Genomic DNA, 24,868 nt, shown 5'->3' with positions numbered 1-24,868 from the left:
GTGAATTTTAGATTGTCCTGATCTAAATTAACAGATATCAATATATCCTGCTGCTAGTGATTTCTAAGTATGCAGTCCCTTCAGCAGGTGGCATTCACCATTTATTTACTATGAAGATGAGTATTGTTTTTCTTACTATCATCTAGAAATAATCATTTAGAGCTCTGAGGTCATTTGCATTTCAGTAGTTTAGCTGGAAGGTTTTTTTCTGGCTTGGAGAATTTTCACCCTCACACCACCAGACAATGTAGATGAGGCTATTTGTTCTGTCCTGTCATTAGCCAATGACAAGCAGTGTCTTCCTAATGTAATCACAGGTCATTAGGAAAAGGCATTATTTCTGTTATTTACCACAAACTCGGTATAAAGTATTTATAGTCATGCGAGACACACAGCTGGACAATAAGCAGATATTTCCAATTACAAGGTGAAGATGGGCCAGCAGTCTGATTGGGCTTTAATGATTAATGAGATTTTAGTTGACTTTCTAACCTTCCATTGTGCTCCGGCACTCAGCGGCTACAGCCGAACAGACAAGTACGCTTTACCTGAACCACTGATGTTGAAACTGTCTTTTCATAATATTGAACTACTACATTAAGGATTGAAAACAGACTTACAGACAAGTAAATTCAACTTTTAGAGAGGGTTTAGAAGTCAGATTCCATGTATGGACTACAGTTACTCCAAGGTGTTATATTTTTTATTTAATGTTAGATTAAAGAAGTGGACAAACACATGGGTGCACACACAGCAGAACATTGAAGCGTTATGTGATTAAAAACAAGTTTGTAACTTTGTTTAAATGCTAATAATAAAATATGTTTATTGAAGCATATTATAAGCAAAGTCAGCCATTGATGGTATAGTTTGGGATTTCAGCTTTTCATCTGCAGAGTGCAACATACAGTCTCAGGAAATACAAGATCCGACAGCCAAAATGTTCCGTGCAAAAGAATGGAAGATCCTTGGTGGAATGTGCTGTTAGGAACCAGTGAAATCAGGAGTAATGCGTCTGTGGATCTGGGTGAGAAGCTGGAATCAGACGAGACTGCGTACTTCCTGATCAGCAAGATGAACATTCTCACTCGTACACTATAGATATCATTACCAACAGCTTGGGCAGAACAGTGAAAGTTGGGAAACGGTTTTGTATGTTGTAATGTACAGAAAAAAATACTAAAATTGTGGATAATTCAATAACTTCTGTAAACAATTTGTTATTCCTACATTCCTTGATGTGAGTAGCAGATCTAGTACTATGATGGGACTCCTTAGGGTGCATGTTTGTTTGCTCAGATAGTCTGGTTAATTTGTGGAGGAGCCGCTGTGCAGTCGTACTCTGATGAGGGTCAAGGAAGCAAATTTCCGTCCACCTGAAAACGTACCGGTAGGTCTCGGTCCTCTTCAAGATAGCTGAAAGAAATGGCTTATGATCAGGTGTGGGGTATGGACGAGATAAAAAGCCTGAAAGAAGTATGTTGAGATAGCCTGATAGATCAGATCCACATCTAGAAAGATGTAGGGTCTGAAAACACTCCACAGGGTCTCCCCATCAAAGATGACCTACCAGTGCCAAGAAAGACCAATCAGAGCAACACACAGGGTGACTTATTCAGAGTGACGGAAACGAGTCAATGTAGCCTGTCAGAAAAACATAAAATACACTTTGCAAAGTAATGCTTTGAGTACCATCCTCTGTTCAATTTTCAAAGTTCTGTTTCTGTAAGTGGCGATGTCAAAGCTGCTATTCCTCACCTATCGCAATGTACACTGTTTACCACCCAGACTACGTTGCCACTCTGTCATAATCGTGTTAAGCCCACCCAGACACTCCCACTACAAGGATAGACTGATTTCTATTGGCTCTCCAAGACTTTTAGGGCATTTTAATGAGCTCCAAGGGATGGTAGCTAGATGTGCATGCAAAGCTCATTGGAATTTGCTAGAGGTACATCTAGATTTGTGGGATAATGATCAGATGAAAATATATCACAAATGCTTGTAAGCACTTACAGGAACAATGATGTTTGCAAACTAACTAGTGGGAAAGTTTCTCTACATTAACCAAGAGAGGAGTAAGGTTTCTTCTTCATTGTGTGTCTTGTAGTCTCCTTAAGTAATTATTGATGCTGCGCCACCACAGGTGAGGAGGGGAATACGTTATTCAAAGGGTTCAGTTCAGACAAAGAGTGGTGGGAAAGTTAAGTGATCCAACCTCAATCAAAGTGAGTCCCCAATAGTACCAAATTTACTGGATTATGAGGTGTGGAAACAAGGTTCAAGTGATTACAAATTCAAATTCAATTAACACAGATCTCCAGGGATTCAGTAGCCATTTGGGTGTGTCCTGCTCTTGATAGGAAGATTGATTGTTTTGTTTATGCGCCTTTGAGTATCCCACTCAAGTATCTTAAACTACAGCAGAAATGAATTCCGTTATTAGCCATTAGTAGCCATTTCAGTGCCTGCCAGAAAAGACCAAAGAGGACATGGGCTTTCAGTGTTTTCGCTGTTTCACAATTTTGACCCAAAAATAGCTCTATTTTGCAACTTAACTACAGTAAATATCTCATGCTGCTTTAATGTGGGCAACCCAAGATCTGCAAAACATTGGTGGTCGTATATATGTGGTCACCCCACATACCAATAACGCTGACCAGTGCATGTTTTAATACTGTTCACCCACTTTAGGGAACACACATTAGCACTTGCCATTCAGTACCATAACATTGTTAGTTGAACAAATACCATCTTTTTCATGCCAAATGTGAATAGGCTATTACTTTGAATACCTTGCCCTTGAGACATATACTCTTTCATAGACAACAACGGCAACGATGTACTGTACAGTAAAATACTATGCCAAGCTAAACTTTTAAAACTATTTCTGGTTAGCGGCTTGATTAGATGTAGATCGGCAAGCCCGCAGTCAATCTTTTTGGGGGCAAATGACTGAAGGTGTCTGCTTAGTGGCAAGGTAGAGGCATTTTGTTCAATGTTATATGATGGTAGGGGGATGTGTGTGTTTGTGTGTGTTCCTGACAAACTGTTCTTTGGCTGTGTGTAGGTGTCAAGTGTACTGCATGTTCTACGTAGCAAAACCCCTGGGAGCATCAATGTCCCTCAGTGCCAGCTAATAGAAATCTAAATAAAGCAAATGTGACATGGAGTACAATTAAAAAAGGAGTGGATTTCATAATACCACTAATAACATTTATCAGCACTTAGAAGTAATTGTTCCTCATTTTACAACCAATTGTTTTAATGTTGCTCAGTTGTATGAGTGAACAGAGCATTTTCAAAGCCAACAGTTTTTATAGTTGAAGAGAGAAACTAAAGGTTTATTGGACTCTGATTAAAATCAGGTTGAAAATGTAATTGTCTAAACAAGTTAAGTATAATAACACGTTCGCCAGTGCGACCTCTATTTCCTGACATCTGTGTCTGTCAGATCTCTACAATAATGACATTTTCAAATACCGGATGCATTTAGATTCTACACTTTTGGATCGTTTCATTTTGTGCAATATTTGGACAACAAAAGTTTCCCAAACACAGTGATGCTCGGGAAATCCTAATAAAGAAGAATGTGGAAAAGATGAGGGGGCAGGTGAAGAAGACTGCAGGACATGTGTGAAGTAACATGACAGAGAATCTTGTAAGATAATCAGAGCCAGCGAGGTACAGTCTCCGTGTGGTGAAGAGTCCATCCCCTCTTATCTTAAGTCACATCCTCCAAGTGTGCTTTGCACACTGTAACCATAGCAACACTGAGTGTTCCACAGACTGACCACGTTTTTACTTTCACATACAGTAAGGTTACAGCTGCACACATGTGCTGCACGTGTTCAATTTCTCAGAAAGGTTGGATGAAATAACATTTTAGTTTAGAAAGTGATCCATTGACATTATGTACTACTGTATTAACATTTTTGCTGTTTATCAGTTAAAACATTAACTGATGGGCAAAAAATTTTAAATCTTTATTGACTTCATTTTTTATGTATTTATTCTTTTTTTTTTTTTGTCTTTGAATGATTCATGCTGTGGCTCTTATGGTGTCGCTATAGCCTGATTGATCAGATCCACATTTAGAAAAATGGAGGGTCTGAAAGGGATCCATAGGACCTCCCGATCCAAAGGTTGCTTCTAACCCTGGATTCACACTGAAAGCGTCATGGGCGTCCGGCTGCCATTCATTTTCTATGAAAGCACGCGTCGAGAGGCGTCGATCCAGTGCGTCCAGAGCGTCAATTTGAAGTTGAAAAATCTCAACTTTATGCAAATGAGCAGCGTCGACGCCGAGGCAGCGTCCAATCACAGACCGGGATTCCCGAAGCAAGAAGCTTCAATGCAGATTGTACTTTCATGTACCGGTACACATAAACGTACACTCATTCACATGCACACATGAGCATAGCTGTGCACTAACAAACTTATTTTATCAGGAATTAATATATTTCATCCAGCAAACTGACATTTTTGCTGTGTTCACCGCAGACAGACTGCAGCTTCACCGGGACCAACGGCTCACTGACGGTTGCTGTTGATCCGCGGACCAAACTTGTTAAAGAGAGCATCAAACTCACTCTTATCTATGTGGAAATACCGCTAAAATATAAAGAAGGCTTCCCAAAGTGTGATCCATGGTGAAATAGGAAACTGAAGATGTGTACGCTATATATAGATATATGTAGACTATATGCACTTTGTTCCCTCCAGTTCTGCAGCGCAGCTTTAGCTCCGCCCATTGCAGGCGTCGGCAGTGCATGCAGCTTTCAGTGTGAATCCACCAAGCAGCGCGATGCAGGCGTCAGGCGATTTTTGATGCTTTCAGTGTGAATCCAGGGTAAGAATAAGAGTAAGAATTCCTTTAGTCGTCTCAAAGTGGAGACATTTTTGTGTTACAACAGCAGCAAGAGATAAGTACCTAAAATAGTAAAAAGAAAAAATCGCAGTAACAATAGAAAGACTTTTCCACAAAATTGGGTTAAACTGTTTAATTCTTAGTGAGTGTGTGGTCTACTGGGATTCGCTAGGAGCTCTGCTAGGGAGCTCTACTGGAAGTGCTACTGGGAGCACTGCTGATTGTGATGTCTGACTGCTGTAGGAAGGAAGGTTCTTTGATAGCTATGTATATATATATATATATATATATATATATATATATATATATATATATATATATATATATATATATATATATATATATATATATATATATATATATATATATATATATATAATATTATCAACCTGCCTTTGCATGCATTCAGTTGGCGCTACAAACATTCAGAGCAACGGACATGGTGAGGTATTCAGAGTGACCTAAACGAATCAAAAGGAGAGTGTGTTGTGTAAATTAAGAGTAAATGAAACTCATATAGTTCGCAAAAGGACTGATTTGAGTGTTGTCTTCTGTTAAAAAAAAAGGAAAAGTATGTAGGTACCAAAGTCGATTAAAACATGCGTTAATCCTCAAATTTAAATTTAATTTATTGCAGCCACCTACACTATTTACGACCGGATTATGTCGCCCCTCTGTCTTCATCGTGTTAAACCCGCCCATAGACTCTCTCTACAAGGATAAACTGATTTGATTGGCTCCCGAACACTTTTGCGTATATTCAATAAGCTGCAACAGATGGTAGCTAGACATACCTGCAAAGAACATCTGTTAGTTTAGAGTTGTTGCTCTTTCTAAGCAAAATTAACTAAACAAAATTGTTGGGAAAGATTGTTGTTCTGCATCAAGCAAGTAAAACAACTAAGGAGATTGCTGACAATGCTGTCCGGCACATCTTAACCTCATGTTGCCTGAGTTAGTCAGCTCTTTGTCGAGCAACTTTGTGTTCAAGCTAAACTTGTTTGCTGAATACATGTAAACTTAGTGAGCTTTTTTCTTCTTCTTTTTTCCTGTCAATAGAGTCTTTAAATCCCTGATGGCATGGTCATTTTCCAAGATAACAATCTTAGAGCTCCATCTGTGAAAGATTGGTTGCAAGAAGTATGAGACATGATTTATTCATGGATGAGCCGACATGTGGTCCAGACCTTTGCAACATTTAAAAATCTTTAGGATGTTCTTGAGAAAACTGGTTTGCTGACTCTGCCATTATCAATACTTTGAGGATCGAAAATAGTTAATGTGACGTTTCATGCATTATATTATAATCACAATCTATGCTGTAATCAAATTCGATAAATTGTGGCCTGCAGTTTTTCATCAACTATTATTTTACAGATAATTAGGGATAAATAAGGCTCTAAACATGTAATTACAGATGGTGGACGGTTGAGCAGCTCTCCTGGTGTAAGAACATTTACATTTTATTCAATATATCTGGTCTCCCATCCTCCCACAGAGGAGGCCCTTTAACCTTTTACTTCGTTAATTATCACTAAAGTGTTATGTTTGTCACACCGCGCTGAAGGAGAGAAAATCCCATTCTCTGTCTAGAATTTGAATGAATACTTTATCACAGACTCAAAAGGTTCCATATAAAATACATAAAAACACGTAAAAATTACAGGTGACACATTCATTTATGAAGTAACATACATTTTGTGCTCTTCATTTTGTTCATCAATTATACAATTGCTTCCCTCCACTTCTCTGCAGCCCCCAGACAAGGAAGGTGGTCTTCCAAAGCAGGTGGGCAACAAGACTGAGTGCGGTCTGTTGGGATTGGTCTTGGATCTGAAGCGGGATTACCAGCCAATAAGAAACCAGATCCCCGAAGAAAAGCTTTACAAAGTCTACACCTTCAACTCTGTCAGGAAGTCCATGAGCACTGTCATCAAACTTCCTGACGGTAGCTTCCGCATGTACAGCAAAGGAGCCTCTGAGATTGTACTCAAAAAGTGAGTCATTTTTTATTCAAAGTTCAGTCATTCTTTCTTATAGACATTGTGCATTGAAGAGGTACAAATTATCCAGCTTTTATTAAGTGGATAGCAAATGTATTTTTTATTAAATTACACAACTGAGGTCTCTTTGCATTTATTGCTAGAGTATGTCAGAGAAAACCCAACTTCTTTAAGAAAAAAGATTAAATTATAACTGCATCATTCTTAAAAATAGCACAAAAAGACAGAAACACATCTTAATTTATGGTACCAGCATATTAAAAGAAACACAATTATATAAAACAGTAACTATTTTTCTTTCTACAAAGTGCAGTTGTCGTATGCCAAACATCTGTCGGTTCAACATCTGAATGCTTCTTTATTCAGTCAATGAGAAATCTTTTTAATTTGCTTTAAATGGTTTTGTTTACTGCAGTCATTGCAGTACTTTTTTCTGCATGCTGCACATGCATTGATACTGGAAACTGGATATTATGGTTTTTATTTAATTCAGTGTTTGATGGAGGGAAGTTAGAACGTTAATTTAAATGATCATGGGCCTATTAGTATGCTGTTGGAAGAGGTATCATGTCATTGCATCCACATTTTAACAGGACTGGCCATTTGGGGGGCATCAGGAGTACCTGTATGTCCAGTAGGCCACTCAACAGTTGGGAGGATGTTTTAATCATAAAAAAGGATAAGAAAAAATAATTATATAAACACTAATTTAAAATTGACTGTGCCACTCAATCTGCTCTGTATGTTTCTTTTTTCTTTTTTTAGTCTACCATTATTGCCAGTCCTCCCTTGTGAATTGTCAGGGTTGACTGAAACCACATAGTGCAGCTTCAAAAGTTCTTTTCAATTCTCAGCCATAACGCAGCAATTAAAAGCTCTTTCAAAAGGTGAAAATTGATGGCATAAATGTAATTAGGCTTTGAAGAGCTCAGGTTTAAACCCCCCCACAAAGAATAAAAAGTGGGAGTTGGAAGGTGACATGGCCAAATGTATAAAACTACCTGTGCATGGACAGACTGGTACAGAATTGGCTCCTCAAAGGGAAGAAAGAGATGATGATAATTCTGGAAATTACCACGGGATGTCAGAGTTTTAATATTTTGATGAGAAAAATGTCAAATCTGTGATCAAGATTTGACATTTTGAAATTTGTCATTGCTGAATCTAACAAATGAGCCAGGATACAAGTGCAACTCCACAAAGTACATGGATAATGCTTTGTGGGCATGTGTTTGAAAAGTTACCTATATAGTTTATATATTTTACAAGATATAAATTCAGAAATCTATAAGAAGGACTTGGAACTCCTGAGAGTGTTTCTCCCCTCTTACTCATCTTATAACTTAAGACAAGGGTGTGACTCTGTTCTCGCTCTGATTAGCTGAAGCATTTTCACAGTCGTGATGAAGTTAGTTGGTCTTCTTTCTGATTTTCATTTGGAGATTGAAAGTAATGGGACACTTGGACACTGGGGCATCCCGCTCAACAGAATCTAGCAGTTGGCAGCTGTATCGTTCCATTTCAACCACAGGAACCTTTTCTTGAATCTTTGGTATAAACAGCATTGGGGAGGAATTTAATTTCCAAAAATATACTGGTGGGGAAGTACATTTGAGATTACCTTTTTTATGGGATTTCTGGCCAAAACCTTTCTAAATGATACAACATTTCCTGTGTTTTATTTCTACTTTTCTCTTTTACACGGACATTGCGATGTAAAGGCACACTGGTGATTTCTTCCTCATTCCACTTCTGCTCTCCAGCTGTGGATTCACTGTGATCCCACAAGGGCACATTATTCCTTCCCCAGTGTGTACTTTCAGACATTATTGCGTTGTACAACCTGTAGACAGTCGCTTTGCTCCACTTTGCAGTCCACAGTCAGCATCAAGTCCCTGATGTGTCTGGCCACTGACCGCTTTATTGAAAAAGAAAAAAAAAACACCAATAAAAAAGTAAAGTTTCCACCTGGTTGTTCTCACAGAACATGTTCTGCAGTGCTGGGCTCAGTTTTTACATCACTGTTGGAGTTTACGTTGTTACCACAGCTGGAGAACAGAGCTTCAGCAGGAGAAAGATACTCGTCCATTAACAGGGGAAAGGAAGTGTTGTAAAGGCTACGGTCTCCAGTTGGTGGTGACTGTCAGAGTTGTAGCACTCCTAAACCCAAGTTCATTTAGCATTGATACAGGTGGCAGGTAATAGACATTATTCAAGCTATTTTTTAACCATACAAAGCATACATAGTTCATAATGCAGCCAGTCCAGCCACTGTTAGCTTCTCTGATCACTGTGGTTGAAAACCACTTAAATTGACCTTGATTTAGCTTTAGCTTTCTTGTTACAGGCATTTTGACAGCACTTATTTGTCACAGAGCACTCAAGGCACTCAAGGCTAACCTTCCAAGGCAGATCAGAGCTGGGACAACGGTGGAGGTGTAAAAAAAACTGTTACACCTTTCCGCCTCTATGCAATTCACAGTAGGGTTGGAATAGGTGGTACACAGGTGAAACAAACTGACTGTGTGTGAATATGGTTTCAATTAAATCCGGTTTAATGTCCACAAGGCTGCAAAATCCACACGTAAAATTGTTGTAACTGTCAGTAGACACAGCATTGAAAGTCAGGTATTAATGCAGCTACAACCAGCTGAAAAGGGACAAAGTGCCTTCATAAATCTTCACAAACTGTGAGAAAATGTGCACATAAATCACCTCCTTACTGAAAACCCACCTCTAGATTTACAAATGCTTTGCAAAATTCAGATTTGCTTGTAAGAACTTGTGTTTCTCATTGTGACTCACTTGCAGGGCACAAGAACACTCCGTTCCTCATTAATTATCATAAAAAGTGGTGTAAAGTGCACCCTCAAACTGCAGGGGAACCAGTGGACATGGCGCACATTAAAAACAAGAGAGAGAAAGGAAGAGTAATTCTAATGACATTCCAATAGAGGTCATTTTAAAACACACATAGTAAAGAAATCTTTTTTTGCTCCTTTCGCATACACTATGTGCAACAGGGACCAGCAAGGCACAGACCTGGAAACAAGCCTGTCACACAGTAAATAACACATCTTTTGTCTAATGAAGCATCCGTGCAGTGAAGCAAAGAAGTGATATACATTTATATGCAAAATACAATGACAACAGCACTGCTTCAATTACTGGAGATTCTTCTTTATCAGTAATCATACCTGATGAAATTAAATTCTTACAGAAATATGCTGTGTGTTTTATATTATGTTCTATATCACTATGGAAACCCAGGGGAAGCATTGCTTTAAACAAACATTTTAAGAAACATAGGTAAGAATAAAATGTAGAGTGCAATCATTTTCTTAATTGCACTTTTTTTTCTGTTTTGGCTTGTTGGCCCACAAACTTTATGGTCTTATTGCGGCTCCTGTAAATCAATCTGCAGAACAAATAGAACTCTCAAAAACTGATTTTTATCTTGGATTTGTTTTTTCGTTTCAGCTGGATTGTGCTCCTTTACCTGCTGCTCCTCATTTATGCAAAATTCCCATAACCTAAAATAAACCTCCTATTCTCATATTTAGAAAAAATAGTTTTAAAGCTGTCTACACGTTGTGGAAATAACGGTCCACATAAGAGTACATTAATATTACAAAGTCTGACACAATATTTGTGAGGCCGTTCAGTCTGTACCTACCTATGAAAGGTTCAGAAGTATAAACACATACATTTAGCTGATTTAGCAATCAGTTTCCCACACAAATTTGTTTTTCTCACATTTCATGAATGAGGCCAACTGTGTCAACAAAGCCCTGAACTCAAAGCAATTAAACCTTGATCCCTGATTGTTTCATCGAGGATGTAGTCTATGGCACACAGAAAAACACAGAAAAGCATACAGCATTGTGAAGCAGTAACAACGTTTAACTGAATGGAGCCAAAGTGCATTTAGTCACTGAACATCTATGGTGGAGGAAGAAACACAGACACAACAGCAATCGTGACAACAAAGCAGTGTTTTAGGGTAATAAAACATTAACATCTTATTGTTTCAGAGTTGTTAAACTGTAGGTTAATAAAAATAAAAACATGCAAAACCTTGTAGAAATGTGCAACACAGTGAATGAAGCTGAAGCACACAGCAAGAAAGAATCAAACCTGGCCAATAAAGATTAGTCTTAAATTGTTTGATAGAAGTTATATTTTAAGGCACAAATAGAAACATTCTAAATGTAGCACTCATACAACATGAGGGCATTTAGCGTTAATAAAGCACACTTCCAGGTTTAACTGTCTGTACAGGATGCTTTGATCTCCACAGCAGCCTCAGCGCTCTAGCAGAGACTATTGGGAAGGAGAGACACACTTCAGCGAACTTCATTTGCCTAATACCTGAGTGAAAACACAAAAGACACTTGGCTGCAATAATCTTTCAGCTTCTTGAAAAGACTTCCGTGCTGCTTGAGTTCTGGGTGGTGAAGGTCAAAATGCAGCTCAAGTCTTCTTTTCTGATTCATTAGTTTGTCTTTCACTTCTCTTTTGATTTAGCCTCCCTCTCCCACACCAGCCGCTCTCGTAGCATGAAACGTGGCTTTGCTTTGTCGGACATGTTTCATCATGGCCAACAGCCCTACTTGGAATCTAGCGGGATGTTGTGTTTTTGATCGAGTAATGCTCCAGTGATCAAATATTCTCTTCACTTTTGCACCACTGCATAATACTGTGTAAACAGCGGTAGCAGTTGAGTGCCTGGAAGTCAACAATTTCCAAGTACCAGCTAAGTTTGCCAATACTTCTCCTACAAACCAATTTCTCTCTGAGTGCCCCTTGTTCTCCGAATGCTAAAAGAACTCCAGGCTCGCCCGTTCCTCTGTGGGGGGTTGCCCCTCTTCAAGAGTGGGTCCATTACCAGAGATTTAAGATGTTATTCCTGGGATCGACTGGAGCCACTCTCCCAGCTTGGAGGACACAGATCCAAGTGCTCTAACTAGGATTGGCACCACTGCTGTCTTCACCTTCCACATCTTCTCTATCTCATCCTTGGACACTTGGTACGTCTCCAGTTTCTCGTTTTCCTTCTTCTTGCTTTCACTTGGGATTACCGGTTGGTTATCCATCACCAGTTTATCTATCTGGATCTGAAAGTCCCATAGGATCTTTGCTATTTCATTCTCCACCACCTGTGGAAGTATCTCCCACTTTGACTTTGGGACCTCCAACCCATATCAAGTTTGTGTGTACTGCAGAGCATGTGAGCGGAGTGGAGCGGCGAGAATTTCCGCTCCTCGCTCACAAAGGTTGTTACCGCTCCGCTCCGCCCTCAAAGTCGCAAAATGCCGCTCCAGCCATAACCGCTCCGCGCTCCAGTAACACTGCAACCCGCTCCGCTCCGCGCAGCGCTCCACGCTCCACTCCAAAAATGTTTGCATGCATATAAAATGCACATGTTTACCTGAAGCCTTAGATCTAACCAGAGGTGGATGAGAGAGAGAGAGAGAGAGAGAGAGAGAGAGAGAGAGAGAGAGAGAGAGAGAGAGATAGAGAGAGAGAGAGAGAGAGAGAGAGAGAGAGAGAGAGAGAGAGAGAGAGAAGAGAGAGAGAGAGAGAGAGAGAGAGAGAGAGAGAGAGAGAGAGAGAGAGACTCAGCAAAGTTACGTTCCTTGCAGCCAGTCACGGAGCCGAGAGGAACAATTACGCAGAGCCGACATAGTTTTAAAGTCCAAAAAATAGATATTTACTGACAAGAAAAAATAAGAAAATAATTTCACCTAATGGAATTATCTGGTTTAATAGACTTTTGTTTATTAACCTTTCCCGAAACAATGTTTCATTCACTGTGTGTTCGGGTGTGTGTGTGTGTGAGACGTGTGGGTGCAGCGGAGGAGAGAGAGGGAGATGCAGGTGTGCGTGTGTGGAAGACCGGTACACGTGTTCAGTTACTTTTCAGTGTGTCCTCCGTTAGTTTCAGTCGTCGGCCCTCACGCGTTTTGTTTGCTCTTATTACATGTTTGTAATAAATGTGCGAGGTTGCACGGACAGCATTTTTCCTCCGTCCTTTTTTCCCTTCACTTTCCCCGGACTTAACGCCGGCTACGAGCCAGAGACCGAATTAAAATACCAGCTCTCCCAACTACGGTTCAGAGATAGGACTGGAAAAGAAGAAAGGTAACAGGTAGTTTGTGGAGAGGTGGGATATGTTTGGACACGCATCGGGGCCGTGATATGGGGTAACGGAGCGAAACTGGAGCAAAATTCGCCGCTCCGCTCCGCCGCTCGCTCACGCTCCGCTCCGCTCACATGCTCTGGTGTACTGTAACCACTACCTGGTTGTGTCGTTCCATGTATGCTTTACCTGCCAGAGTCTTGCATCCTGCTATTATGTGCTGGATTGTCTCTGGGACATCTTTACACAGTCTGCAGCTGGGGTCCTGTCTAGTGTGGTGGACCATGTATCATCTCACTCTTGTGCTCAAACCCTGTTCTTTTGTCCAGCCTTTTCCAGCCACTGGTAGGATTTCTCAATGTCAGCCACTTCTTCAATCTGCCGATCATACTGTACATACTGTGCATTAGCTTCTCTTTCCATGATGGTTCCTCTTCCACATCTTCTTTCTCACTGGATTTCTGGTGCTTGAGACGTTTACTTACAGTAGAGGGAGCCAGGAATACATGAAGAAGATGATCCCTAATTTTATATATAGAAAATATCTTGACGTACACCGCAACAAATGTCCAGGTACACCTAGAATTTTCCTCTTTAGATTTTTCATGTCTTTTGTACTTTAACATTTTGATTAGCAGTACCTATGTATTTGTTTTCATTTTGACATTGCTTATGGATTTACCTACATTGCCTCGGTTCCTGTGTTGAATTGATTTTGTGCAAGAAATGCAAGGTTATATAATCTGAAGTGAACCTTAGTCTGACTTCCCTGCACCCCATCTCCATTTACAGATGCAGCCAAATTCTTAATGAAGTGGGTGAGCCGAGGGTTTTTCGTCCTCGAGACAAGGATGAGATGGTAAAGAAAGTGATTGAGCCCATGGCTTGTGATGGCCTGAGGACCATCTGTGTGGGGTATCGTGACTTTCGCGGTGATCCTGAGCCCAACTGGGAAGAGGAGAACAACATTCTCAATGATCTCACAGCCATCTGTGTTGTTGGAATCGAGGACCCCGTCAGACCAGAGGTATGAGAGTGTTGGATATCTTGGTGAGAAAGCCGAGCATGTTGGGTGCATGCTGTTTAAATCAAGCTATGTCTAAAGTGTCTTGTTTTGACCTAATAACTAAATCAAACACTACCAAAATGTGTCATTTATATATAGCACACGCACATTTTTTTTCTAGTTACATTTAGTTGAAAGGCTTATTGACTGCATTACTCTTAATTATTAAACAATTTTTATAATAAAGACTCTCCTACAGTCAGCTGATAGCTGTGAATAGTTGACTCCCTTTGTTTGTGAAGATTAAATACTTAGAACAAATTAGGAGTACAAAATCAGACAATAAGACACGTAACATGGTAATGTGTGGTTAAAGGGAACCCTGCATATTAAGACATGTAGGTCTTAAAAGATAAATGTTGGTATCAATTATAACAATGTGATATAAAAAACCTTGTTGATGTCTTCGATTTTATAAAATTTGAAAATATAATTTAACATGTAGGTCGCCATTGTTTTTTACGTTCTGGGTAGTACGTCACACGGTGGCTCCTGCTAACCCCCGTCCACTGTTCTGACACCCAGAAACAGATGAAAACACAGCTAAACAGGTGACGGCGCACCAGAAACACAGATGAAAACACAGCTGAACATTAAGGTGACGGTGCACCTACAAAAAAGTAAAATAAAATAAAAAAAAAGTGCAGCCCCATACAGCATGAACTATAAAAACACCATAAAACTCAGATAGACTAACAGACCACACGTTTCAACTAGCAGATAGCCGATGCTACAATAAAAACCCCAGCCAGATCTGGCGTCATTAAATTAAATAAAGATGTTCTTGCCTATTTGAAGCGAAGTCTGCGCCTCCCGTTTCGTCAAAGTCCCGGGCCAGTCCCCTCAGCGTCGGGTCTGTCATCACCCAGCACCGAGGCCGGTTTTAGGGGGGAGAGGGGGGGGCTATGCCCACTCAAACGTGCATATTGCCCACCGGCGTCTCCATCCCGGCGGCTGCAGCGAGAGCGGAGAGCGCAGAGCGGAGAGCGGGTGGCGGAGCGCTGCGGGCTGTAGAGCCCCGGCTACGCAGGCTACGGAGTAGCCTACGCAGGCTACGGCGTAGCCTACGCCGTCTACGCAGGAGCCTAATGCACTGGTAAGATGCGCACAACATTGATCATTTTTGCAGATCTCCCGTGCATCACAGAACTTTGATCCAGTTTGCCTGAACCGAGACGTCTTATGGGCTCCCTCGTCAGCCTCCACGGCCGGGAGATGCTGCTCAACTATGTTTTAGATACCTGTCCCAGTTAAACTAATGGGGCTTATCTTCCCAGAGCCACCGTCGTACGTCATCGCCCCCAGAATACATTGCGCAGGTAAAACATGGCGCCTCCCGCAGGTCAAAATATGTAATAAACATTGTAGATTTTTAAAGCAATTAGATTATTTTATGTGTTTCTAACAACATATTTTAGTATAAGAGAACAATTGTGGCTAATTAGGGACTACATGTCTTAATATGCAGGGTTCCCTTTAAGAAGAAGACCAAAGCGCAGGAACACATAAGAGGCCAGATGAAGAACAAAAAAAGAACCAAAAAATATTTATTATAAACAAAACTAAATGTGCTGCAAACCAGGAACTTCAAAAGATAAAGACCCTCAAAAAGAGACCACAACCAACCAGACGGACAGGACAGACCACCTGTTTTGTTTCAGCACTGAACAAAAACAGTGTTGAAGTAAAAAAGTGGTAAGACAATAGTTGCAATTATTGTGAGTCCCTAAATGGCAGAAGCACTTAAGTCTGACTAGGATTGTCTGATGCTTCTGTAAGATGAATAATGAAACTTAATGTAGCTATTTATGTGGCTGGACAGACAGGAGGCAGACACACACATGGACAGGAAATTGATTATACAATAAGTGATTCGTCAAAAAGTGTTTTTTTCACAAAGGTTTTATGATGTGCTTCACATGAAGAAAAGGACTAACATAATTGGAGCTGAGCATAATCTGTACGCAGGAGGAAACGTAGCGCACCTTGACAGCTGCAATTATGGTCTAGGAAAGCAACAAACTAGCTGACTTCTGTATTTTCAGCTTTTTTCTTCCATCATTTCTCCATTTCCCTCCACATACCCGCACAACTTATCTCACCCTCAATCCCAACAAGCTCTCGCCTTTATACCTTTCTTTGTGGTTTAAGGTCTGACTCCTGCCAAGGTGCCCGGTGCAGCAGCTCTGGGCGTAATGTGCCTTTCTTTTTATCCTCGTGAAATGTATTATTGACTTTAAAATCCTTTTTTTGGTCTGTTTTTTTTTTTTTTAACTTGTTTTCTATTTTACATCTGTTCTTTGCTGCTGTGCCGCGGATGAGGAGTTTTAATGTTAATTATCACTTTAATATCTGTGTTGATTGGCATCAACTCCATTGGGTAAGGTGTTGTAAGAGTAGCTGATGTCTGGTACAGTAGGAGTTAAATGGAGAGGGCAGGAACATCTGAAACATCTCTATATGGGTTTTTGACAGCAGGCAAAAAGAGACTGTAGACGGCGCAGGAAGCATACAGGAAGAGTACAGGAAGAGTACAGGAAGCATACAGGAAGAGTACAGGAAGGAGCATCACTGTGCTCAGAATGTTGAGCTGTTAGCTTTGAGTTTCCAAACATGTCGTCTTTAATGAAAGTTCACATGTGCTGATGTGATCAAATCAATTGTTGTCATGCAACAAGGAAAACGATCCTAATACATTCACAACCCCATATACATCCATCTATCTATCTATCTATCTATCTATCTATCTATCTATCTATCTATCTATCTATCTATCTATCTATCTATCTATCTATCTATCTATCTATCTATCTATCTATCTATCTATCTATCTATCTATCTATCTATCTATCTATCTATCTATCTATCTATCTATCTATCTATCTTTTCCGGTTCAGTCCTTCTATCTTGTGGTTGCTCTCGTTCATTTGCCTTCCTTATGTTTTTGCTTTTCTTATCTTTCTGTAACTCACTGTGCATCTTTTCTCACATTTTCTCTCTGGGAGCAGGGTTATGTAAGCATTTGAACAGAGGTATGACAGAAATGTAAAGTAAATACAACCCACAGCAGTAATAGGTTAAATAATCTCAAAATATTCAAGCTAGTTTCTATGAAACCCTTGTTGAAGCAGTTAAAAGAAAAATAAATTGTTGCAATTTATCCTATCATTTAATCAAACATTGATGTGTTAATTAAGTCCTTCACATTGCTGGGGAATTCCCTGTTTTTTTTTCTAACCTATAACTCACATATGATCTGATATTTTTCTATCAAGTGGAAAAGTATTATACAGAACAATAATGCTCTCCAGTAACATCTTTCAAGGTCTCTTGCAAATGTGCGCTAATATTGGAAACTAGATGACTTTTCCCTCTGCTTAAAAGGTCACGCACACTGGTAAACATGGTTTTGGTTTGTTTATTAGTCTCTAATTTCTTCCTCCAGAATGTGATGTTCTTTTAATAGTTGGCTGGTGTATATAGCTGCCCCGTCCCCCCCGAGAGACATGAGGGAGGAGGGACTGGGAGGGAAACAGGGACTGAAGGAGAGTCTGAGCCACATAAACAGATTAGAAATAAGATTCATGTCGGAGGAATGACGGAACGCAGGAGGAGGAAGATGGGTAAGGAGAGGAATGGAGGAAAAACGAAACTGTAACCAGATCTATATCAGAGACTTGGGAGGCTTGTTTTTCAGTCTAACCTCTATACTGCTGCCCTCTTCCTTCATCAGGCCAGATGGTAATGTTAATAAGCCTCCATTCTTCCCTTCACCTGTGGATGACAAGTCAGCAGCAGTGTGAATTCAAATATAATCTTAAAAAACATACCATGTAAGTGTTAGTGCTTATATATATATATATATATATATATATATATATATATATATATATATATATATATATATATATATATATATATATATATATATATATATATATATATATATATATATATATATATATACATACCGGTATGTATATATATGCAGCATATTGTACAGTAATGACTTGCTTCACTTGTTTCAACATTTACTGCAGGTGCTTCTTCTACCTTTTTTTAAATTTTGTAATACTTATAAAAATGATTTCTGTTTTCTTGTTGCAGTGCTTTGTCACAAAGATAATATAAGATAAGCTTAGTGATTTTGTATGTCGTTTTTGTTGCCGATTTTAGTGTGTAGGAGAATAAGATAAGTTAGATACGTATGTGAAAATTATATATTTTTTTGTTTGTTGAAGCCTCAGCTCTTTAAATCCTGCCCTGTAAAGATTTTCTGTTTGATTTGGCTTTTTATGTTTGTATGCTTTGGTTTTTGGGTTCATTTGGTCTCCCATCCTCGATCTGTCTGTGTACATCTTTGTGTTTGTACACGCTCCAGTGTACACCTGCATGATGTCCCATGTCCATATAAAGTTAGAAATATACAAAGATTCTCAACTTTGTGTGCAATATATGGGTGTCTGTGTGTTGAAACCACAGAAAGTATACTCCTGCATGTCGGGAAAAATCAATGTGAGTTCTCATTACTGTATGTGGACACATTTGTTTATGTGTGGGTTTGGAGAGCAGAACTCGCCCACGCTGACCTTTGCCAGAAAGAATATGTGTTTCTGAATTAATACTGCACTTTCGCAAGCTGCTGATAACTCAGATCAGTCTCCATGCACAAATACAGCATATTTAGTACTGAGTACTGAACTAAACTTGTTTTCAGGAGGAGAAATTACATAGAAATACCTAACTATATATCTATTATTAAAAAAACTAAACAGAGAAGAAGTAGATTACAGAGCTGAAACAAATGACATGCTATGATCTATGATTTTCATGTATTCCTGTGTGTATGTTTTACAGAGTCAGGTCATTGCTGAAGCTCTGAAAATCAACTGTACCCACACATGAAATAGTGGACAGATGGGCAACAGCTCCTTCTGTAGTTGATAGAAACCAAAATTATTGAGAAAGCATGATGAAATTCAGTTACATTTGTTTTATTTTTTTCTGAAAAGTTATCAATATTATGTTTAAGCTTGTTCGGGAGATCCCTTTGAGTACAACATCAGTTTGAATAATTGCTGCTATCTGCACTTATGTTTCTATTGCAACAACTTATTCAGGTGCCCGATGCGATTCTGAGGTGCCAGCGTGCGGGCATCACGGTCCGCATGGTGACGGGAGACAACATTAACACAGCCAGGGCCATAGCCATCAAGTGTGGCATCATCCATCCAGGAGAGGACTTCCTCTGCATTGATGGCAAAGAGTTCAACAGGAGGATCCGTAACGAGAAAGGAGAGGTACAGGAACTGTTGTCAGAGTCGGCCGGAGACAAAGAGCAAAGCAGAGACAAGAGTCTTCGGAAATAAACACTTAAACTGCAACCAAACGTACCTCTACTTCCATCTGTGTGTGCATGAATGTGTTCTTGGATGTGTGCAGGTGGAACAGGAGCGTATCGACAAGGTATGGCCTAAACTCCGAGTCCTGGCCAGATCATCCCCAACTGACAAACACACACTTGTCAAAGGTGAATTGTTTGGAGATTTCTTTCTTTCTTTCTTTTCTTTTCTTTTTTTACTTTGATTTAGATGGATTCTCTTAATTTTTATGATTTTCTTTATTGTTTATTTAATTTTTATTGTTAATTATTCAGAAATGAATTAGTATCATGTTGAAACAAAAATCTATTTCAGTCATATTGGCGTTTTCATGCGCTCCTGTGTGTTTTTGACAGGCATTATTGACAGCACAATGGTAGACCAGAGGCAGGTGGTAGCTGTGACAGGAGACGGGACAAATGACGGACCCGCTCTCAAGAAAGCAGATGTGGGCTTTGCCATGGTAAAGACGTTTTCTTTTTTTGTTTAATCATAATAATTAACATGCGCCAGATGTCAGTGGACATTTGCAGATGTTTTTTTCACCTCTACCTAGTTTTTTTTTCTTAGACGTTCTGCTTCCATCTGTGCAGATTTGGAGCTCCCCCTAGAGGTTCTTTATGGTCATACACTTTGTCAGCACAAACAAGCTTATATCCAGACTGCTGTCAATTTAAAATCAAAGAAAAAGTGGTGACAGTATGGAAACTGAGGAAAATGCAAAAGCAGTGTTCTTCAAACAAAATAAAGATGGGAAGGGATGAGCATAGTTTTTCTCCTGCAGTGCAAGGTATCGTTTAAAATGTGAGGAATCTAGAGGAGTTTCGAGAGTGTAAATCTAAGATGGATACCCATGATCTGAAAAAAGTAGCTTTATATTAAACTTGTCCAGAAATTATTGTGACATCCGTGGGCTCTAAAAAAATTGGATTGGACTGTTACACTGTGACAATGTGCTGTGCTCATATTTAGATCTTTATTGGGAGAAATACACTGTGTACTCTGAACCAAAGATGAAAAAGAGCATCCAGACTGTTATAAGAAGCAAATCTCAAAAACCAGGCTCTTTCATGATATGGGCTTGTGTCAGTGCCCTTGAGTAAAGTTAATTTACACTTCTGTGATGGCAACATCAAGGCAGATAGATATAGTGAGAGTTTAAAGTAGGATATACTACCTTCAAGTATGAACTCTTTTCCAGGGACATCCATGCATGTTTCAGCTAGACAATACAACACTATGTTCTGCATATGTTACAAAAGCCAGGCTGTGAAAGAAGGAACTGCAGGCACTGGACTGGTCTGCCTAAAAACCTGTACTGCTCTCCAAAGAAAGTTCTGAATTAAAAGAGCGTCTGATGATCTGATACTTTTGCAAAACTGAGAGGTTTTTGCAGAAACAACCAGTTAAAATAATTCCAGAAACATGTAATGGTGTACAAACAATTTTTTATGATTTCTTTACCATGGATCCACTACATTTCTCTCTTGTAGTCTGTGGTTTAACGATACTCATTAACAAACGATGCACTATAAATAGTCCACAATGTGAACATAAACATCCAATACACATTTCAATAAAACTTTTTTTTCTTAAATCCTAAAATTCAGGAATAAACAAGAGAATCCAAACATCTTATTCCATGTCCTTGTATCATACCTTGTACCATTGAAAACCACACCGTGAAAGGAGAAAGGGTTTTGAAATAAATACATTTAAAAAAAAGTAAAATTGCCACTTGATTGCAGCTTGTCTTTGCTCTTTTAGGGCATAGCTGGTACAGATGTGGCCAAGGAGGCGTCAGATATCATCCTGACTGATGATAACTTCAGCAGCATAGTGAAGGCAGTGATGTGGGGCCGAAATGTCTACGACAGCATTTCCAAGTTTCTCCAGTTCCAGCTGACTGTTAATGTTGTGGCCGTCATAGTGGCTTTCACAGGTGCCTGCATCACACAGGTGAGAAGCTTTTCACAGGGGTACCAACTAGGGGTGGGTATTGGGAAGGACCTCACGATACGATACGCATCACGATACTTGAGCCACGATACGATACACATTGCGATATCCCGATTATTATATTCTACATAGTTCACCGAAAAATGTAAAAATGCATTACACATCTTAAAATCCAAGTTGTATATATGTACATCAGATGATAGTGATGGATCTTAAAATCCGAGTTGCACGTTCATCAGATTATAGTGACAATTCATGGGACAAACTGAGTCCAAACAATGTTTTATTATAACTATACAAGCTAAAGTTACAACATATTTGTATATGTTTTTCATATTATTTACATCATATGAAATTAACATTAAATTTAGTATGAGGTTGCTTTAATTATGTGGCAAATGATAATAAACACAAGAAAGATGGGTACTAAAACCAAGGACAGGCACAGTGATCAGTCAGTATAGATATAAATCCATAAATAAATAAACCTCTGTCCATTATTTTTAATTTTTTAAGGACAGGCAATTGTGTTATATAAAAAATAAATTATAAAATGAAATAAAACGTGAAATAAAACCTGAGCTCAGTGCAGGGCCCTCCCAGGGTTGGTAGAGAGTGGCAATGCCCAGGACTGTCACTCAGGTAGGAGCACTGGGTGATATAATGGGAAAAAAATCGGGGATAAAAAATATTTAAAAAAAAAATCGATATTCAAATTTTGAATATCGATATTGAATCGGCTGGAAAAGTATTGCGATATATTGCCATATCGATATTTTTGCCCACCCCTAGTACCAACACCTCCTCTATCAGTAGCATTAATTGTGCAACTCTGAACACACTTAATGATAGTATCCACCGGGTTGGGTTACAATAGCATAGCTGTTGTCTAATATGCCATTTAAAAGCTAATGTGGGAATGTTTTGCTAGATATTCATCAAATATCTAGAAAAACAACGTTTTATTTCTGAAGGTAAAGCCAACATACTGCAGGGGGGGGGGGGGGCACAATAGTTTGTATCCATCAGAAGTTGTTCTACTGTCATCAGTTCGTAATAGTAGTTTCTATTTTACTCCCCAGGACTCTCCTCTGAAAGCAGTGCAAATGCTGTGGGTGAACCTGATCATGGATACGTTTGCTTCTCTGGCCCTAGCGACAGAGCCTCCCACCGTGTCTCTGCTGAAGAGGAAGCCGTACGGTCGCAATAAACCTCTAATCTCCAGCACCATGACAAAGAACATTTTAGGACACGGAGTCTATCAGCTTGTTATTATATTCACACTGCTCTTTGTTGGTACGTGTGCTTCTTTTACTCTGATGTAATGATCTGTTGCTACGCAGGCTCAACCGTGTCCCTTGTTTCCTTCAGGAGAGCAGATATTTGACATCGACAGCGGCCGCAATGCGCCTCTGCACTCACCTCCGTCTGAGCACTACACCATCATCTTTAACACCTTTGTCATGATGCAGCTGTTTAATGAAATAAATGCTCGCAAAATCCACGGAGAGAGGAACGTCTTTGATGGTATCTTCAGGAACCCCATCTTTTGCTCTATTGTTTTTGGTACATTTGCTATGCAGGTAAGCGCTCACAAACAATTTAATTATATTACTCAATTTTGGTATGTTGTATTTTTATTAAAGATGCAATTTGTCAAACTCTTTGCAGATTGTGATTGTGCAGTTTGGAGGGAAGCCATTCAGTTGTCAACCTTTAGACCTGGAAAAATGGATGTGGTGTGTTTTCCTTGGGCTGGGAGAACTTGTATGGGGACAGGTAACATGCATATTTTTCTGCATTTTGTCTGTTGTCCTTGCTTTTTTTTTTTGTTAACTTGCTCTGTCTTTTAGGTGATTGCTAGTATACCCAATAGCAGGCTGCGCTTCCTGCGGAGGGCAGGCCAGTTAAGTCAGAAAGATGAGTTACCAGAAGAGGACGTAAATGAAGACAACGAGGAGATCGACCACGCGGAGAGGGAGCTCAGGAGAGGGCAAATCCTGTGGTTCAGAGGACTTAACCGCATCCAGACTCAGGTGAGGACACGTGTCAAACGCTTTGATTTCAGTGCCAATTTTCAGTTTTATTTCTCAAAGAGATAATATAATGAATTGGCAAACATACTGTCAAGTCTTTAATTTTGAGCAGTTTTTCTTACAAATTGCTGGTATTGTTGCTGTTATATTTTTTTTAACATATAAATCAATACATTTATTTTACAGACTAATCAGCAATACAACAAAAACATGTTTTTCCTTTTATGTTCTTTCAAGTTCCATTTTCTTTTAATGTGTGTTTGTTGTTTTTGTATGATAAATTTTATGGAGAACAACCCATCTGAGTCATTATCCCAAACTCTTTTTTTTTCCCCAAGAGGAAATGCTATGCTGTGTTATAGGATATTGATGGTAGTCATTTCTCTTTAAAGTCATTTTTATCTCAAAGTGATTCATTTAGGAACATGAAGATGCAGCTCTCCCATGGTGGACGGCAGCGGTCTCCACTGTGGACCTGTGGACAGTCACAGCTCAATTTCCTGTTCTGTAAAACAGCAAATAGTCCCTGAACTGTTGTGACTGTGACGGACTCTGATGACCGGTATCACTGTGATATTCCAGATGTCTCTATGCATGCTCTGCTTTCATGTGAAGGTCGTCCTCGGTGAAGTGATCCCACCACGTAGTGCTGTTGGCAGATGCAGCCAAACATAGTGAGAGAAAATGACGACAGACACAAACCTGGATTTTAAACGGATTCTCCGAAGTTATAAAAATTATAATTTGTTACACCTTTGGTTTTATCTCTGTAAATCCAGGCCTTGGTTAAATCTGTTCTGTCACTCATTAATTTTATTTCTAAGCCTGAAATGATTTCCTCTTTATATATGTGGTTTAATATACGATATTATAACGATTTATTAGCTTTCTTTTAACTACTCAGTTACAGCATGCAAGCATGTCTCAAATCAGTTTAAAGACTAAGATGTAAATGGCTGCATCTGTGCAATTTGATTGTTTTTCATGGTTTAGATTTTCAAACCAGCTGTTTGAGTCAGATCCACCATTTTGATGTTGGGATCCTACGCCCTGAGCTTTAGCTTGCCCACTCATCTTGTCATGACTGCGACACCGTGCTCCCCAAACCCAGTCAGCTTGTGTTGCCATTTGGTCGTTGTCACTCTGAGCAGCCATTTGTCCTCTCTTGTCCCGCTCTCCTCCCACAGATTGAAGTAGTCAACACCTTCAAGAGCGGCACCTCCTTTCAGGGGGCAGGGGCTCTGAGACGCCAATCATCCACCACCAGCCAGACCCAGGATGTAACCAATGTTTCTAGTCCTAGTCACGTGTCCTTGTCCAATGCCCTTTCCTCTCCTACAAGCACTACTGCTGCTACTGCTCCTTCCACTACTGGCCGTGAGTCAGAACTCTGTCAGTCTGCTTGTCTGCT

General features: G+C 39.6%; 1 protein-coding gene across 12 annotated transcripts in view; it reads left to right on the top strand.

The window, feature by feature from the left end:
* Positions 1-24,868, top strand: part of atp2b2 (ATPase plasma membrane Ca2+ transporting 2) — a 124,687-nt gene that overhangs the window by 93,100 nt on the left and 6,719 nt on the right. For 8 of the 12 annotated variants that reach the window (XM_061727421.1, XM_061727417.1, XM_061727424.1 and 5 more), the window contains 10 exons: positions 6,626-6,867; positions 13,808-14,042; positions 19,202-19,381; positions 19,524-19,611; positions 19,819-19,925; positions 21,230-21,421; positions 22,504-22,717; positions 22,793-23,004; positions 23,093-23,200; positions 23,275-23,457. In XM_061727421.1, coding sequence (XP_061583405.1) covers positions 6,626-6,867; positions 13,808-14,042; positions 19,202-19,381; positions 19,524-19,611; positions 19,819-19,925; positions 21,230-21,421; positions 22,504-22,717; positions 22,793-23,004; positions 23,093-23,200; positions 23,275-23,457 — 1,761 coding nt within the window. Of the gene's footprint in view, positions 1-6,625; positions 6,868-13,807; positions 14,043-19,201; positions 19,382-19,523; positions 19,612-19,818; positions 19,926-21,229; positions 21,422-22,503; positions 22,718-22,792; positions 23,005-23,092; positions 23,201-23,274; positions 23,458-24,644; positions 24,835-24,868 lie in introns of all 12 variants that reach the window. The other 4 variants (XM_061727427.1, XM_061727428.1, XM_061727425.1 and 1 more) reach the window with 2 other exon arrangements.

The sequence above is a fragment of the Cololabis saira genome, chromosome 8 (genome assembly GCF_033807715.1).
Source record: "Cololabis saira isolate AMF1-May2022 chromosome 8, fColSai1.1, whole genome shotgun sequence".
NCBI lineage: Eukaryota > Metazoa > Chordata > Actinopteri > Beloniformes > Belonidae > Cololabis > Cololabis saira.
Note: the sequence above shows the minus strand (reverse complement) of the source record. Positions and strands in the feature narration are given on the sequence as shown.